At 29.6% G+C, this 18,969-nt stretch overlaps 2 protein-coding genes across 2 annotated transcripts; both read right to left on the bottom strand.

Moving 5' to 3' along the window:
- Positions 1–10,322: 10,322 nt before the first annotated feature.
- Positions 10,323–12,681, bottom strand: LOC101507181 (small ribosomal subunit protein eS1-like). Its single transcript, XM_004496634.4, has 6 exons — positions 12,475–12,681; positions 12,268–12,373; positions 11,823–11,960; positions 11,551–11,736; positions 11,088–11,288; positions 10,323–10,581 (listed from the first exon to the last, which is right to left on the bottom strand). The coding sequence occupies exons 1-6, from the start codon at positions 12,531–12,533 to the stop codon at positions 10,486–10,488; spliced, it is 786 nt and encodes a 261-aa protein (XP_004496691.1). The 5' UTR covers positions 12,534–12,681; the 3' UTR covers positions 10,323–10,485.
- A 2,699-nt stretch (positions 12,682–15,380) lies between these two features.
- Positions 15,381–17,258, bottom strand: LOC101506846 (leucine-rich repeat extensin-like protein 6). Its single transcript, XM_004496633.4, has 2 exons — positions 16,075–17,258; positions 15,381–15,911 (listed from the first exon to the last, which is right to left on the bottom strand). Exons 1-2 carry the CDS (start codon positions 17,085–17,087, stop codon positions 15,710–15,712), a joined length of 1,215 nt encoding a protein of 404 aa, XP_004496690.1. The 5' UTR covers positions 17,088–17,258; the 3' UTR covers positions 15,381–15,709.
- Positions 17,259–18,969: the final 1,711 nt, after the last annotated feature.

Raw genomic sequence — 18,969 nt, 5'->3', positions numbered from 1 at the left:
TACAAAAACAACTATTATAATTATAAAATAAAATAAATTTTCTAACTTAAAATTTGATATACTACTTTTTTCTTTAAAATATTTTTGTAAATTTATAATTTAAAATTCTTATATTATATACATAATATAATTTTTATTATATATTAAAATTTTAAAATTTCGATCATCCTAATATTTTCAACATTAACCACTTCTTTTGAAAGCGAAGCTTTCTTGAAAGACTGATGATTTTCAAAGATGGCATTGTTTCAAGGGACTGTCTCTGTTTCTCCTATGGTGACCTTTGGCGCATGCTTCAGGTGTATAATTTATATTTCAAGAAGCTTTCTTTATTTTAAATATTATTAATCTTGAAGTTGATTAGATGATTCCTAACTTGAATACATAATTAGATGATGGTTCATGAAATGTAATAATAAAACTGTTGAGTATAATTAATGAGATACTATTGTTTGGTACGTAGGTAAATATTATTATAGTTGAAGTCTATAGTTGATACCTAAGTTTAGTCTAATCTATAATTAGATAGTTCATTAAGTCTTTTTTTTTTAGAAGAGACGGTAAATACATACATAATTAACTCACACAAACGAAACCTCATATTTAAATCAAGACATGACGTTCAACCTAATAATATTGGTATTTTTTTTTCCTGTTGAATTAAGATTTAAGAACTTGTTAAATGTAATTTTAAAATTATGGGAAGTTATTATTAGGAATGTAATCTAATCTTTATTGCGTATCATATGATAATTATACCTTATTCCATAGTGACCTTGATCGCAATTTTCTTTGGTACGTTGTACGGGTTCAAATTTACAGTACGTAATCTTCAAAGTATTCGGTATGTGGTGGTATACATAGTTGGTAGAGATGTCAATGGGTGGAGTTTGATAGGATATTATAGTACTCGTTTCTATACCCACGATCTAAAAAAATACTCCATGTTCATACCCTATGGGTAGAGCTGTCAATTTGACAAGCCCCCTAATTATTGGTCTCAACTCACAGGTTGGAGAGGCCAAAAAAATTTATAATTTTAAATGCCCCAAAAAAGAAACCCCTAAAATTTTGTGGGTTTAAAATCGATTTTCTTTTTAAAATTTTTTTGCCAATTATTTACAATTTTGATTTTTTTTTTGATAAAAAATTATTTACAATTTATCTTCGATTTTTTTTATTCGAGAAAAAAAATTGATTTTTTTCGAGAATTTTTTATTTATTTTTCTCACAAAATTTTTTGAGAAAAAAAAAATATTTTTTATTCGAAAATTTTTCAAGAAAAAATCTCAAAATGAACAAAATATTGGGGGCCTATAAGCCCCATAAAATAATAGGCCGAGATTTTAAAAAATTATTTTGACAGGTGGCCTAATATTAGGAGTTTAATAAAAAAATAAATTAAAGAGCCTAGAAGTTGAAGCTTTTTTGACAGCTCTACCTATGAGTATCAATTTTAATACTCGAACTCTTACCATTTGAGTACCTAAGTGTCCATACTCATACCCATTACCCTCGCTTTAATTTAAATAGATCGATAAATAAATGATATTAGTGTGATTAAATTTAAAAATTATCCAAATATCTTAAATCCAATCATAAAGTATTATAAACCAAAATATTTTGTAACTCAAAATATTTCAAATAAACACACGTTACAATACACATTTAAATATCAATAATAATACTCTATGAAGTTACAAGACATATAACAGAATTATTCAAGATACGTAAAATATATTGATAGGAATTTGCGAGTATAAAGATTAAGTCATGATTAATAAAACATAACTCTTAGTTATAAAGTCACAATTATTTACTTATTCATCAAAATCAAATTCTTAAAAAGTTTGCAAACGTTTAGCTTTCGATTATAAATATTATAATATGATTTAATGATATCAATATATGTTAAAATATAAAATAAAACAATTAATTAAATTAAACACTAATATAATATAATATATTTGTGTAAGTGCGGGTGCGGAGCGGGGTGAGTACTATAGTACCCATATTTGTACCCTTATCCGCTTAATTTTGCGGGTAATTATCTACCCGCGTGCTCATACCCATTATGCGATTTTTTACTTTATCAATTATGAGTGTTTTTTGTAGGTACCCACTAGGTCTGAATCTAATTACCATCCCTAATAGTCGGTACGCTATTTCCGTTCGTTGTACATTTTAATATACAAATCGGTATGTTAAAATTAAAAATATTAATTTAATTAAAAAAACAACAGATTAAATAATAATAAAATATGATTATCATCAATAAAAGTTAACTTTGACAATATTTTTGTATATAACACTTTGACAAACACAATTTGTTAAAATAAAATCTTGATTCTTATTTGTTTTCCTCTTTTGATAGTAGTTCCCCTAATTACATTTATATGATCATGCACTCCTCCATCTATTTCATCATCTAATTCTCAGATGAAGTCTTGTAGTATTCTTGAAGGTTCTTCCAAATAAGTTTCTTCATGATCCATATCCCATTTTCTGAAAGGACTATTCTTGTAGCCATCAGAAAATTGTGACTCTATGCAGATATGAAGAAGTACTCCAAGTTCTTTCAATGGAAGAGCTACTTATTGGTTGAGATAACACTTTTTTTTGCCACTTCAGCCAGTTCAGGAGTTTCAGATCCATACATTGACCACTAATCAATAGAATCCATGGTTACAACATCCAATTGAGCCGCATATATTGCATTTATTCCTTTTTTTTTTTTTTGTGAAATATGACAAACTGATCACGTAGAAGTTTTTGTTCATCCATATTTCCATATATGTTTTCAAAAGCTTGCATAACTGCAATCACTTCTTCCTTATCTTGGCTTGGAGCTTTTCTAGCTATACCTCCAGGAGCAGGTCCGAAAAGATAATGAGTATCATAAAATACAGGGGTCAATGCAAAACTTAAACAATGGATGGTATAATTCATTTTGGTCCATCTTGTAGTAACAATTGTTTCCATTTCATAATAACAATTTGCATTTCCCCAAGTATAGAATCCATTTTCTCATAAAATTCTTCCGCTTTTAGTCCTTCATCATCAACAAATTTAATCAAATGATAAATGAGTTTTGTTATCTTAACCACATGTTTAACTTCCTCCAAAAAAAAATCACTACCGATAGTTTCAGCAACTAAAGCACCTGTTGTTCTTGTGTTTTCATCTCCTTGGTTAACTCACTATTTCCAACTGTTCAACACAACAGTAGTTGCAAGTGCTTCTCTAAACATAAGTAGTTGCTTAAGTAAAATATAATGCGAGGCAAATCTAGTCTTTGCTACCTTCAATCATTCAAGCTTTGAATTTTCTTTGTATGTAGCTAGAACTTGACTATGATTAATAATGTATTTCACTATAGTATTTCCTTGTTTATATGTATTTCTCAATCATTCAAATGCTTCAGCAAAGTCTTTCAAAATCAAATTTAATGTATGCACAACACAAGGAGACCAAAAAATATGCTTATATAACTTTTGTATTTCCTTCTCAACAGCTTTACAATTTGTAGCATTATCGGTCACCACTTGTAGAACATTAGATGATCTGATTTCTTCAATGGCTTTAAACAAATATTCAACATTAGCAACTCTAGTTTTTTAAACTCCTGAAAAGCCGTCGCCATATAAAAATACAGCAGCTCTACTATTTACAGTTACACTCATCTAATTCTTGCCTTTTCAGGAGAGGGAGGTTTGTAGCCTTTAGGACCATTGTTAATAGCCATAACCATTTCCACAAATTGTGGATTTCCCAAAACATTAAAAGGAATTCCATTGGCACATAGTCTTTTCATCACCTTCATATCAACAACATCTCTTCCCAAAAGTTGGAAAGCCTCTTCAAGAGACTTGGAACACATTCATTTTTCTTTCTTTATGAGGGTAGAACACTCCAAAGACAAATTCACACCAGATTCATCTGCTTATTGAACCTTTTTTCTTGTTCTTTCATTATTTTCCCTGTCATTCAGTAATGTTGCACATCTTTGAATGCCACAATTTTCTCTTGTGGATCATCAAAGAAATGATAGTGAATCCTAGTGTAAGTACTTTTGAATGGATTTCTACAGTGCTTACATGTCCCATTTTTAGTCCCCGCTAGATTTTTCCCAGTCACGTCGGTGTATATCACTTCTTGGGCTAAAGGAGATTTGGTTGGTTCATTGGTTGAATGACTTTGAGTTGATGAATTTTTTACTTGTGGTTGAGGTAGACTTCGATGAATTTCTTCATCACTTGCAAAATTTTGAGAAAAATGAATAAAATACAATTTACAAATTACGGTGTAAAATTTAATAAATGATAAAAATAGTTAAGAGATTGTTTCTTTTTTTTTTATATATATATATAATAAAATAAATTCAACTTCTATAATTTTGATTTTTGAGCACTTATAATTTTCTCAATAAGTATTTGACAATCTATTTATAAGTTACTTCTCTTTCTCTATCTATCTAACTTTTTCAATCAACTATCTGATTGTTGATTAGTCGAGTGACACCATATTGTCCTTTGACTGTTATTATCATCCACCTGTTTGCTTGTATAAGACCAATTTAGGTTTTAGAGAGCTTATAATTTTCTTACTATTATTAATCTGAAAATCTACTTAGAGGTTACTCCTCTATCTAACTTATTCAGTTGAACTATTTGATCGTTCACTAGTCGAGTGTCACCATATTATCATTTGGTTGTTGTTACCATTCATTGTGTTTGCTCGTATACGACCAATTTAAGTTTTAGAGCGTTTATAATTTTCTCAATAAGTATCTGACAATCTATTTAGAGGTTACTTATCTATCTATCTAACTTATTTAGTTGAACTATTTGGTTGTTCGCTAGTCGAGTGTCACCATAGTATCCCTTGATTGTTGTTACCATCCACCATATTTGCTCGTATACAACTAATTTATATTTTAGAACGCAGTTCAGGAGTTTTAGATCCATACATTGACCACTAATCAATAGAATCCATGGTTACAACATCCAATTGAGCCGCAGACATTGCATATATTCCTTTTTTTTTTTTTTTTTTTTTTTTTTTTTGTTGTGAAATATGACAAACTGATCACGTAGAAGTTTTTGTTCATCCATATTTCCATATATGTTTTCAAAAGCTTGCATAACTGCAATCACTTCTTCCTTATCTTGGCTTGGAGCTTTTCTAGCTATACCTCCCGGAGCAGGCCCGGAAAGATAATGAGTATCATAAAATACAGGGGTCAATGCAAAACTTAAACAATGGATGGTATAATTCATTTTGGTCCATCTTGTAGTAACAATTGTTTCCATTTCATAATAATAATTTGCATTTCCCCAAGTATAGAATCCATTTTCTCATAAAATTCTCCCGATTTTAGTCCTTCATCATCAACAAATTTAATCAAATGATAAATGAGTTTTGTTATCTTAACCACATGTTTAACTTCCTCCAAAAAAAAAATCACTACCGATAGTTTCAGCAACTAAAGCACCTGTTGTTCTTGTGTTTTCATCTCCTTGGTTAACTCATTATTTCCAACTGTTCAACACAACAGTAGTTGCAAGTGCTTCTCTAAACATAAGTAGTTGCTTAAGTAAAATATAATGCGAGGCAAATTTAGTCTTTGCTACCTTCAATCATTCAAGCTTTGAATTTTCTTTGTATGTAGCTAGAACTTGACTATGATTAATAATGTATTTCACTATAGTATTTCCTTGTTTATATGTATTTCTCAATCATTCAAATGCTTCAGCAAAGTCTTTCAAAATCAAATTTAATGTATGCACAACACAAGGAGACCAAAAAATATGCTTATATAACTTTTGTATTTCCTTCTCAACAGCTTTACAATTTGTAGCATTATCGGTCACCACTTGTAGAACATTAGATGATCTGATTTCTTCAATGGCTTTAAACAAATATTCAACATTAGCAACTCTAGTTTTTTAAACTCCTGAAAAGCCGTCGCCATATAAAAATACAGCAGCTCTACTATTTACAGTTACACTCATCTAATTCTTGCCTTTTCAGGAGAGGGAGGTTTGTAGCCTTTAGGACCATTGTTAATAGCCATAACCATTTCCACAAATTGTGGATTTCCCAAAACATTAAAAGGAATTCCATTGGCACATAGTCTTTTCATCACCTTCATATCAACAACATCTCTTCCCAAAAGTTGGAAAGCCTCTTCAAGAGACTTGGAACACATTCATTTTTCTTTCTTTATGAGGGTAGAACACTCCAAAGACAAAGTCACACAAGATTCATCTGCTTATTGAACCTTTTTTCTTATTCTTTCATTATTTTCCCTGTCATTCAGTAATGTTGCACATCTTTGAATGCCACAATTTTCTCTTGTGGAGCATCAAAGAAATGATAGTGAATCTTAGTGTAAGTACTTTTGAATGGATTTCTACAGTGCTTGCATGTCCCATTTTTAGTCCCCGCTAGATTTTTCTCAGTCACGTCGGTGTATATCACTTCTTGGGCTAAAGGAGATTTGGTTGGTTCATTGGTTGAATGACTTTGAGTTGATGAATTTTTTACTTGTGGTTGAGGTAGACTTCGAGGAATTTCTTCATCACTTGCAAAATTTTGAGAAAAATGAATAAAATACAATTTACAAATTATGGTGTAAAATTTAATAAATGATAAAAATAGTTAAGAGATTGTTTCTTTTATATATATATATATATATATATATATAATAAAATAAATTCAACTTCTATAATTTCGATTTTTGAGCACTTATAACTTTCTCAATAAGTATTTGACAATCTACTTATAAGTTACTTCTCTATCTCTATCTATCTAACTTTTTCAATCAACTATCTGATTGTTGATTAGTCGAGTGACACCATATTATCCTTTGACTGTTATTATCATCCACATGTTTGCTTGTATAAGACCAATTTAGGTTTTAGAGAGCTTATAATTTTCTTACTATTATTAATCTGAAAATCTACTTAGAGGTTACTCCTCTATCTAACTTATTCAGTTGAACTATTTGATCGTTCACTAGTCGAGTGTCACCATATTATCATTTAGTTGTTGTTACCATTCACTGTGTTTGCTCGTATACGACCAATTTAAGTTTTAGAGCGTTTATAATTTTCTCAATAAGTATCTGACAATCTATTTAGAGGTTACTTATCTATCTATCTAACTTATTTAGTTGAACTATTTGGTTGTTCGCTAGTCGAGTGTCACCATAGTATCCCTTGATTGTTGTTACCATCCACCATATTTGCTCGTATACAACTAATTTATATTTTAGAACGCTTATAATATTTTCAATAAGTAACTGACATTCTACTTAAAGATTACTATTTTATCTATCTAACTTATTTAGTTGAACTATTTGCTCGTTCACTAGTCGAATGCCACCATGAAGACCTTTCATTCATATACTTCTTGCTATGAGTTATATTCAAGTGATAAAAAAATAAATTAGCACATATTGTTGTGTAACCGAGTAAGTTGAAGTATGTAATTTATTACTATATCATATCATGATGTGTAACCTAAAACTAGTTTTATCTTGATAATTATTTTTGCAAATTTACAAGAAATGAATCGTAGATGCAGTGTCCATATGTAATTTTCTTAGTGTAAGAGATCTTGAAAATTTATCTTACTTCAATTCACTAAGTTAATGAGTTTTGACCTCCACAAACTTGTTTAAAATTATATAAAATAGAAAACATTAGGTGCAATTTTTGAGATAAGAACCCTACAAAAAGTACCTATATATATATATAAATTTTATTTTATTTTATTAAATAAAAAAATAAATTTTAATTATAAAATAAACAAATAACTAAAAAAAATGGATAACCAATAGTCACCAAAAGAGATATACGAGCACAACCAACATTATATCCTAGCAGGGCCAAGATAAAAGTTAGTTAAAATAAAATTGATGAATGGTTAAATATTTTATTTATTGAAGACATGTTATGACAAATTTCTAGACAATAAAATTATTTATATTATAATAATAATAATAATAATAATAATAATAATAATAAAAATAATATTAAATTGTTTTTAAATTTATTTGGTACTTTCAAAAAAATATATTGCAATACATTGAATAAATAAAATATTAGTGTTTCATCTTAACAATATCTTGAAAATGTGTAATATTTGTAAATGAATAATGAGTTTTTTTATACGAAAGTAATGAGCTTTTAGATAAATTATATTACACTGTTTATAAATAAGTCTCCATAAAAAATAAAAATAAAAGTGGGAAGTATGAGTCTTAATACAAGTCTCCTTAAAAAAACAAGAGTTGGTAGTACTAATTTCCATACAGCCGTCTTTAATAATGACCAAAAACACAGATTTCTATAAAGATAAAAATAAATACAAATCTTTTAAAAGAAAATGGAAGAATTCGAAGTACTAGTCTCACATCGGTTGTTTCTAAAATATTAGAAGTTGAGTTATCTATATAAGTACAACAATTCTAGTTACAAAAATACTTGTTTGTGCTTATATTGCACATAGAAATCTATGGCAATATATGAATGCAGTTAAAAAAATGTACTAAAAGTAAATTAAGGGTGGTGTTATATTGTTGATTACTAAAAGTAGCAGCGAATTATTTGCGAATTTTATTGAATTGATTCGCAAAAGTACTGTTTATCCTATGATAGGTTCTGAATAATAGTGCAATATTGCCAATGGTTATGTTAATAATCTTTTAAGCAATTACCGTTGAAAATACTTTTATTGCTAGCTTGCTAGTAGGTTTCTTGATTTTGACTCCCGTGCTTTTAATTGATAAGAAACTTTTGATGTCTTGTACGATGATAAATTATAGTATGTACAAAATACTCTTATAGTATATCATTGAATTTATCATCATATATTTTAAATGATTCATTGAATTCTTACCATGTTTCATCTCAATGTCATAGGTTAACTGGGATGAGTATGAAGTATTGCAGAATTCTTACCATTGAATTCTCACACACCTGCAAACAAATTAACATTCCCTCCAACAAAAAAGCTTAGAGCTACTCAGGGAGAAGGAGGCCCCTTCAGCCCTATGATAGGTTTCCCTTATTCAACAACGGGATCCTTAAACCCAACATTGTTGAATTATGATACTTTTCTTTCTAGCATACAGGGAGCCAGGCATGATCTTTTATCTGTATCAGGTTCTTCCAACTTTGTGAATGATAACCCTATTGCAGAGTTGAGTATGGTGTCAACATAGCTAAAACTTGGCAGTCCTATATCTAAAAGTAGTTATGCAGATAAGTAGTTGTACAAGTAACTCTTGAGCATAGTGAACTGGTTCGTTTTTTGTTTCTTCTGACTTAAAAATAGGTTTTTTAAGCCGTTTATAACTTTTCTAAATCATTTTTAATAGCATGCATCTTCAACAAAACTTAGTATACAGAATTATGTATATAAAATTCAGTGTTAAAAAAATAAGACTAGCAATGCTTGCTCTCAAAGAGAGGGTCTTAATTATTTGTAAATGAAGTATTATTGAACAAGTTATATACTGGTTAGCTTGATACATTGTTTGGTTTAATAGTAGTAGATTTCGCAGCTAAAGTTAATGTATCAGATTTTTACTTTGTTGTCTTTGGTGCAGATACTTAAAGGCGGCTAGGAAGATAGGAAGTTGACTTCATAGTAATATATACAAATACTCTTTCTATTTCAAAATATAACCAATAATGGATCGAAAAAAATTAAGAATTTGGATATTTGATCAAAGAAAGTTGATGTATTTGATCTCAAAATATAAGTTGGAGTATTTTTTTAAGTTATCTTAATTCAGTCTTAATTTTTTTAGATTAATGAAATCTTTTTTGATCTTATTAAGTTATCTTATTTGGAATGTTATGGGGCTATGGACTACAAAATATGTACCAAGTAATTTATTCAATAAAAACCAACCTCATTACAGATAATAAATTCCAAATGGGTTGCGGTGACTAGGAAATTTAAAACAGGCCTAGGGAATAGTTGCAAGAGAAGGGGATTTGTAGGCCTCATATTTGAAATAGAGATATAGTCATGTTTAGTATTTCTTCCAAAGAATCATCAAATTTGATCTGCTTGTTTTCAATCAAATGCAACCACCCCATAACTGAATGTAAAATCAAAGGTAAGAGGGTAAAATATACAATACAATACAAAAAAAAAAAAGAGAGAAAACAGTTTTGATGTGAGATAGGATTATATAAAATTTTCATGGGAATTCGGAATGAAACCACACCAAATTAGTGGATCACCCAGCAGACATGCCCAACTTATAATAAGTCAATATCATTTATAAGCATGCAGAGAGATTTTAGGGGTTCTGAATAAAATTCAGATATAAATTTTAAGTAAAAAAATGTCGTAATAAACCTGGTGCACTCGTCCTACATAGAAACATCGGGATGAGTTTACACTCAATATCACATAATAACAAAGTAAACCTAAAACGAACTAAAAAACATTGCCGTTAAATTAAGCTCCAACAACTTCAGTGGTTTCCTCTGCAATTGTTTCATCAGCAGGTCTATCAACCTTTGTGCCAATGTCATCGGAGTAATCACCATGAACCTACATTAAATAAGGACCAAACAGCAAATATATCAGACCAATTCACAGATCAGATTACAGTCAATTAACCATGCCATGTGACAATTGCATTTTCATATGCTATTAACTTGCAAGGATCAACAAATCATCAGATTTAAATGAGATGGGGAAAAAAGAATATTAAAGGGACCTTTCATATAAGTCGAAGTTGGATTAGTAGTTTAGTACATATTTGGTATTGAATTTGTGAAATAGATCTCACAAATCTATATGTATTTATGAAGAAGATGAATTTAGAGTTTTTGAAAAGTAATTGGTTATAATAAAGAGCGCTAACCATCCCATGTAGTTGGAAAAAGAAAATGAAAAATCAGTCAAGAACAATTCAATTGGTCCATTTAGTTGAGCAAAGAACATCGGTGACTAAAGAACCAATATTTTTGTTCAGGTAACTATGTAATGAAAAAAAGATCATTAGGTATGAAAGTGCAAGAAAAATAAAATGATTTTTGCTTCAAATAAAATACCTCCATCAATTTTCCAAGATCAAACTTAGGAGCTTTAAGGATCTTCACTTTTCGAATGAACACATTCTGCAAAGGGTAAATACTAGATGTAGCCTTCTCAATCTCTTTTCCAATCATTTCAGGAATGAACTTCCGGACCAATTCCTTCAAATCACAAGATGTTGCTTGGTTGATCATGATCTCCCTCATCTTCCTACGGATCTGAACAAATAAAGGTGTATTTTTAATTTAATTACTAATAACCAATATCTTTTATTATTTTCATATCCATTATTAATGCTCCTGAGTACATATCCATTATTTTCTTCTTTTATTATTATAGCACCACTTCATAAAATCAAAGTGCAATCCAGAACATGTGCTTAATACCAAAGTTGAATTTAACACCTAAGGTAGGCGCATCTAGATTCTAGAAAACTAGTGAGATTTGAGAAGAAAAATGTCAATGTATATACGGATATACCTGTCTAATCTGGCTGGATTGTGCATAACAGGTCCTCTTAACCTGGTTAGCTCTTCTCTTGGTAAATCCAATGCAAAACATCCTCAATGTGTAATTATCAGTAGTCTTCACATCCACATGAGCTTCAATTAGTGATTGCCACTTACGCACCAATGACCTCAATTTGTCGGTTGTGAAATTCATCCCCTATAATCAAAGGGAAAAAAATCAAATTAGATAAAAATAACAACTGACAACATTATGATAACAGAATCTTCAGCAACCTATCATACCCAAAAATTTGTTAAAACATTTTTTCCTTGAACGTCTTCAGCTCTCAACCTAATCTTCTTGAATGCGTGTTCCTCATCCCCTTGAAGATCAGCCAATGAAACCTCAAACACTCTATGTTTGAGTCCTTCTGAAGCAATCTATTACAAAACAAATAGAACAACTTTAAGCAACCACATGAAAGACTAAAACATCCTTATTAATATTATATAACCAAAACACAATAAACACTAAACAATTATAAATTTTCAATATCCAAATATATATACTATGAAATGTATCAATATACAATGAAATATATAATGTCTCTAAGCAAAAAAGAAGCATAAATTAGTACAGAACTAAAGTAGACCAAACTCTCCAATAACCTAATAGCCTAACTAAGTTCACAATAAAGCAAAATTCCAAAAAAAAAAAAACAAAGAAGAGAAGAGAAGAGAAGAATACCTTGGTACCCTGAGTACGAGATACGAGGGTTTTGCCAACATTTTTCACCTGGAACAATGAAGGAGCTTTAATGTCGTACCAATCCTTCTTTGAGAAGGGATCAGCTCTGAAAATTCACAAAACCAAACAGAGCAAAACCCAGAATTGAATGAGAATATAAAATGTGAAAAATTAAAGTTTGAAAGTTAATGGAAAAAGGGTACTAACGCTTTCTTCTTGCCTCCCTTCTTGCCCTTCGAGATTCGCTTGTTCTTGCCAACTGCCATTGTTCACTATTTTGCAGATAACACAAACTACAAGTGACGGCTCAGATTACAGCAACAATGGCACGCTATATATTAACCCTAAACCTTTTCAGCCATTTTTGGTTGCCAGTGTTTTTTATTTATTTATGATGTAGGGTTTTTCTGATGCAAATACATGGACTTGGGCCTTTCTGCTTTATACTACTTTTTTGTAAAGGCCCGTCTAGTATCGTAGGAAGCCTCTTTCATAAAAAACAATCGAATCTAAATAAATCGATCTGCTAAAATTTTCAAATTATCTGTTTTTATATACCACTGTTCTGAGTGAAAAAAAGGAAAATATATATACATATATATATATATGTTTTAGACACTTCCAAGGTTGAGGTTATTGGTGCACATAGTGTATGAGTGATGTAAAATTGGAGTACCAATATTACATTTAAGCAATAGATAAAAGAAAAATAATAATAATTCAAATAATTTTTGTTTAGATTAATGACTTATATAGTTAAAATAAATAATTAATTAGTATAAAATAATTGATTAGTTAATATAACTAATTAATTAATTTGACTAATTCAAATATATTTAATAACTAAAATTTTTTAATTAAAAAATAGGAGTACCAATTTAGATTCTTATTAATATAAAAATTTTATATTTAAAAAATTAGAATTTAATTTATATTAATGGCTATATAAAAGATTTTTATTCCGTTAATGAATTATAATTATAAGATCATAAAAAGTTTAATCTTTATTTTTAACTTTCAAGGTTATTGAACATCCCGATTACTTATCAAAGTCTTATAATAATCCAGTCTATTAGGTATAACATTTCAGTCTTAATAGAGATTACTCGTTTCAATTCATGTTTTCATTAATGGATAGTTTCGTTGAGACATCATATATAGCAACAAGTTTCTTGGAAGAGACAGAGCTTTCAAATAATTTAAACAAGTTTTTGCACAAGTGTTCAATTAGGGTGCCAGTTTTCTTTTTCGTTCCTTTATTTTTGTCCAACCGCATAAGAAAAAAAACAATGGTGTTTTTTCACAAGTTTACTAAGAAAACATATACTAATTTATTTGTAGAAATTATACCAATAAAAAATAATATAGTTCAAAATTATTAACATAGAAAATGATAATATTTCGAACAAACTCACATTATCTAAGTTAATAGTATAAAATGGTAAAATATCTATAAATATGATAAAATTAAAATGTTTCAAAATATATATATATCTTCGGAGCTCTAGCATTGAAGAAGTCAAAATCATTGATAGAATTTGTATTGAATTGAAGTTTGTCTGATAATTTGAACCAAATGAACATCACAACAAAACGATAAATCAAACATGTCGCACTAAAACGATGAACAAAACAAACATTGCACCAAGATGACGAAATCAAAAACAGCATACGAACAAAAAACTAACATGTGTGAAAACCATTTATTTAGATAAAAAGAGAAAGTAAGACGATTTAGAGCGATGATTTTGGACCAAGGCATTGTCGGGTTCAAGGGTGAGTGGTTAAGTCTCACATCAATTACGAACATGATAATTGTTTGATATATAAGAGATGTGACTCAATTGTCTTAAGATTTTGGGTTGAGATGTGATGTCAATGTCTCTTGTGTGGTCTCTGAGTATTTGGTTAGTTGTTGATCATGCGCTCCCCCGGACTCTCCAACAAGTAATATTTAGTTTGGTGGGGGAACCAAAAATCTTTTGACGGTTTAGTCAAGAGGCGAGTCCCTTTGACCCATATATCTTGATAGATAGAGAAGAAGAAAAATTCTTAGTGACTAGGTTTTGCAAAGAGAGGAGGAGTGTAGTGTATGCAACCATACTAGAAAAGGTGTTATTATACGTTTATAAAAAATAAACTTTAGTTTAACCAAATTGAGAAAAATATGTCTATAACTCATTGAGGGAAGCTACTAGTCAACCGAACGGCATATTATTTAATTGAATATATTTTTTATAATTTGGATTGCACGTCGATTGAATATAATTCATCTTGTACTTATAAAGTTTTCGTTTTTTATTTATTATCATACTCTCATTAATGAAAATATTTTTAAATTAAAAAATGACACGACATACATACAACATATAATATAATATTAGACAGTGTCATTATTACATACTCATATCTCATCAATGAAATACTCAGATCTCATCAATGAAATATAAGAAAAAATCAATAATTTTTTTTAATAATACTATATCTAAAATATATTACAGAAATTATAAAGTTATTTGAGAGTGAAACATATAAATTAAAGTGACAAAAATGTCATGTGGTCAACTATTTTTTTAACAAAAATCAACAGTTAACTCTATTAATATTGGCTATTAAAAAAATATCTAAAATACTTTTAATTTAATTTAACTTTTATTTATTTATTTATCATTGAGGTAATTAAGCAATAGTATTAAATTTTGAATAGGATTGCAAAGATTAAAAACTTATCTTCTTTTGTTTATAATTCATTCGGATAGGGTATAAATACAGCAGCTTGCCTTGCTGAATTATGGCATATTTGACCAGTTTCAATTCAAATGATCGCATTTGAATTCGTAAACTTAAATATAAAAATATTTTTTTGGTAATTATATATGAGTGATTATGATTGCACACATCTAACATTCATGTTCCTAAAAAAATAAATCACTATCATTGACTGGGCAAGTCAGTTTCACCTAAAAAGTAATTGGTTTTTGTTTTTACTTTGGAGTCTTTGATTGTGAATTTGTGATCGTATCCACAATTTTTTTCCTTTGACATTGATTCATTGCAGCAACGAAGAAACTATGGAAATGCAACAATGTAACTCATCAACAGTTACACTGATAAATAGAAAATAGTAGTATTAGTAGTATTAATTAGCAAATATCATATGCACAATATTTAACTGTGGTCTTATACATGCAATGACACTTATAAAATAAACTCCAATGTCCTCAATTTCAAAACAAGCCTCCCTGAATAACCTTCCATCCAAACGCTAGAATTGCAAATATAGCTAAATTCCTATGTTTTTATATTTTATTTTTACAAGAAAAAAAAAAACATATATCAACATGTAAACACTCTAATTCTTTAAAAATATCTCCAATAAAGAACAGACCAATTTATAACCAAAAAAAATAAAAAATCAGAACCTCTTATCTCTGTCACGTCATCAGAGATAATGGTAATAAACTGCCGGAGGCGGCGGTGGCGGAGGCGGTGGTGGGGGTGGAGGCGGAGGCGGCGGTGGTGGTGGAGGCGGAGGCGGTGGTGGAGGCGGTGGTGGTGGAGGCGGCGGCGCAGTTGTAAAGGAACAACCAAAACCAGTACAATGAAGAGGATGTTTATAAAAAGTTTCACATTCATAAATGGACCTTTGCAATGGCCTATAAGGAATACAATTTTTCCTATCATCCTTAACTTTCAACTTAACACACGTTTCCGATTCTTCACAAAAGTAATTCAGTTGTAAAGGAACAACCAAAACCAGTACAATGAAGAGGATGTTTATAAAAAGTTTCACATTCATAAATGGACCTTTGCAATGGCCTATAAGGAATACAATTTTTCCTATCATCCTTAACTTTCAACTTAACACACGTTTCCGATTCTTCACAAAAGTAATTATACGAATACGTAAAATTCTCCAACCTTGGCAACCTACATATACTCTCTGGAATCACACCAGAAAATCTATTATTTGCCACATTTAATTGCTCCAAACTCTTCATATCACCAATACTTTCAGGCAATTCACCAACCAACTCATTAAAACTAACATCAAAAACAGTAACTTTATCCAATTTCCCTATTTCATTTGGCAAACAACCCTTTAATCCACTATTCCTAATAATAATCTCATTAATTGTATCTTTCATTTTAACCACACTTGATGGAACACAACCTTTGATTTCATTGTTTGCAAACACTACAACAGAAGCAGAAATGTTTCCAAAATTTTCAGGCAATGAGAATTGGAATTTGTTGTTGTTAATAAAAAGTGCATCGAGTTTGAGATCAAAAAGGCGGTCAGGAATATCACCTTGAAAATCATTGAATCTTATGTCTAAGTATTTTAATGAAGAAATGCAGAGAACAACTTCAGGAAATTTGCCTGAGAATTTGTTGTTACTGATATCTAATTCATGGAGAAGTTGAAGGTAGGTGAAATTATATGGGAGCGAACCGCAGAATCGATTGGAGTTTATGTGGAAAAGGGCCAAGTCTGTTAAGAGACCGAGTTGTTCTGGTAATGAACCTGCTATGTTTGCATGGTTAATGTCTATTCCAGCAACTGTATAGATGTAAGAATCATCTGGTGCTGGTGCACAGTAGATTCCTGTGTAGTTGCAAACATTTGGGCCATACCAATTTGAGGTGAAGTTTTTTGGGTCAGAGGTGAATGTTTGTTTCCATGCTTGGAGTGCTGTGTAAGCTTTAGAGAGCCTTGGATTTAATGGTGGTAGAGATTGGTGTGAGGGATTGATAGAAATGAGAATGGAAATGAAGAGAATGCAAAATTGTAGAGTAAGAGTATAAGGGCCTTTCATTAGTGATGATGGATGGATGGGTTTGTTTTTTGATTTTTATGTCATGGGAATATTGATTTATATAAAGGTGTTTGTATGTTGAAGAAGTTTTGAATGATTGTTTGGTATGTTGCAAATTGACATTACTGTTATAAAATATTAGTGTAGTTGTTTTGGTTAGACATTTAAATGGACATACATTACATCCAAACAGCTAGCTTTTCTTTAATAGAATTTTATACTTTCTGAAGAATGTGTGTAGTTTGGTTAGAATTTTGCATTATTTTTCTGTTTTTATATGGAAAAATCACTATCTATATTTTAATTCTAATGCTTAAATATAGTCTTATACCACTTTTTCCTCTTTGATGAAATGGTCTCAAATTGAATTTGATTTCAGCTATGTATATAAATGGTTTTTAATGACAGGAGCTTTTTGGTTTCATATTTAACTGTTATATATACTTTACTCTGTTTTTTGATTGATTAATTCACTCTGTTTCTGTTTCATTAATTAGTATTTTTTTTGGGTTTGATGTTTATTTAGTATTTTAATTTGAAGTTTATTTTATTTGATGCATGGCGCAGGACAATCAAAATGGAATACTGCCGGCTTTATTTATCATTTAATTTCAATAATTTGAATTCATGAATTATGATATAATTAAGTCCTAAGTTATGATACTAATCCAGTCATGTAAAAAACTATATATGATTCATGATATTGTTAAAACGAATTGTATAATTAGTCATAGTTTTTTCGAAGATACTTAAGGGTAAGCAAATTGTATATCTAATCTAACACTCAACGTGCTATTTTAAACATAAAAATAATAGAAGTCACAGTTTCAATTTGTGACTTGAGTATACTTTTAATAAACTTATTACCACTACAATGTACAAATTACCTTTAAATTAATATTCTTACATATGACTTATACTATTTTTGTAAAAAAGAATAGGTATACTAATTGATAATTTATGGATTCAATTGTCCTGAAAACACTGCTCTGTGGTATCAAAAGTAATACTTATTTCTTTATTATTGTGTATACTAATTTTTTTAATAGTAGTACGTTGTGGTTATGAACTGGCATGCAATGTAAACGATGTCAATGCTGATTTTTAATAATCTTGTAGATATCAGGAAGAAAATTGGTGACTTATCTCACCAAAAACACGGTTTTTACCATATTTAGTTTATTTATATACACACATGTTTATTTCCTTTGACTATATTATATATAGCAATTTGACTTTCATGTATATTTTAGTACTATGTATAATTTGTATATAGAATAAGAAAACTCTTAGTCAAATTTGTCAAAAACAAAAAAATATAAGTTCAATCACCGCATAATCAATTTAGTGTTATGTTTTTTCCTGAACAAAGTTTGGATCATTAATTAAAAGGGTAAGAATTTTAGTTTAGATTCTAAATTGAAGTCTCTTTTAACAACGACTTGCTTCCCAAAAGTGATATTTGATCACTTTACAAGTAATATGAGTCTTTGATAGCAATGAAATATGATAGAATCCGTACCCTACGCAAAATTTGTCCAAATTCAACAAATATGTTTATCCCATATCTGAAAGCAAAGCTATGAAGTTGAAAGAATAATTAGAAACTAACATCGATAATTTAGATTCATTTCCTCCTCTTGCAAACTAGAGTAGCGCTTGCTGCATATTATGTTGCCTAGTTATATTTAATGTGACTGCTTATTATGCAATTCAAGTGGCATAAATAGATGTAGTGTTATGAACTAAATAAATTTTGTATAATTCAGTTTCTTTCAAAATCACTGTGAAAACAAAAAGCCAAGTCTTCCTAATTGTGAGTTAAAGTGAAGAAAGTAGAGTAGGTAATAAAAATAATGGGGAGGAAAAGCTTTAGCTACAT

Source organism: Cicer arietinum, chromosome 4, assembly GCF_000331145.2.
Source record: "Cicer arietinum cultivar CDC Frontier isolate Library 1 chromosome 4, Cicar.CDCFrontier_v2.0, whole genome shotgun sequence".
Taxonomy (NCBI): Eukaryota; Viridiplantae; Streptophyta; class Magnoliopsida; order Fabales; family Fabaceae; genus Cicer; species Cicer arietinum.
Note: the sequence above shows the minus strand (reverse complement) of the source record. Positions and strands in the feature narration are given on the sequence as shown.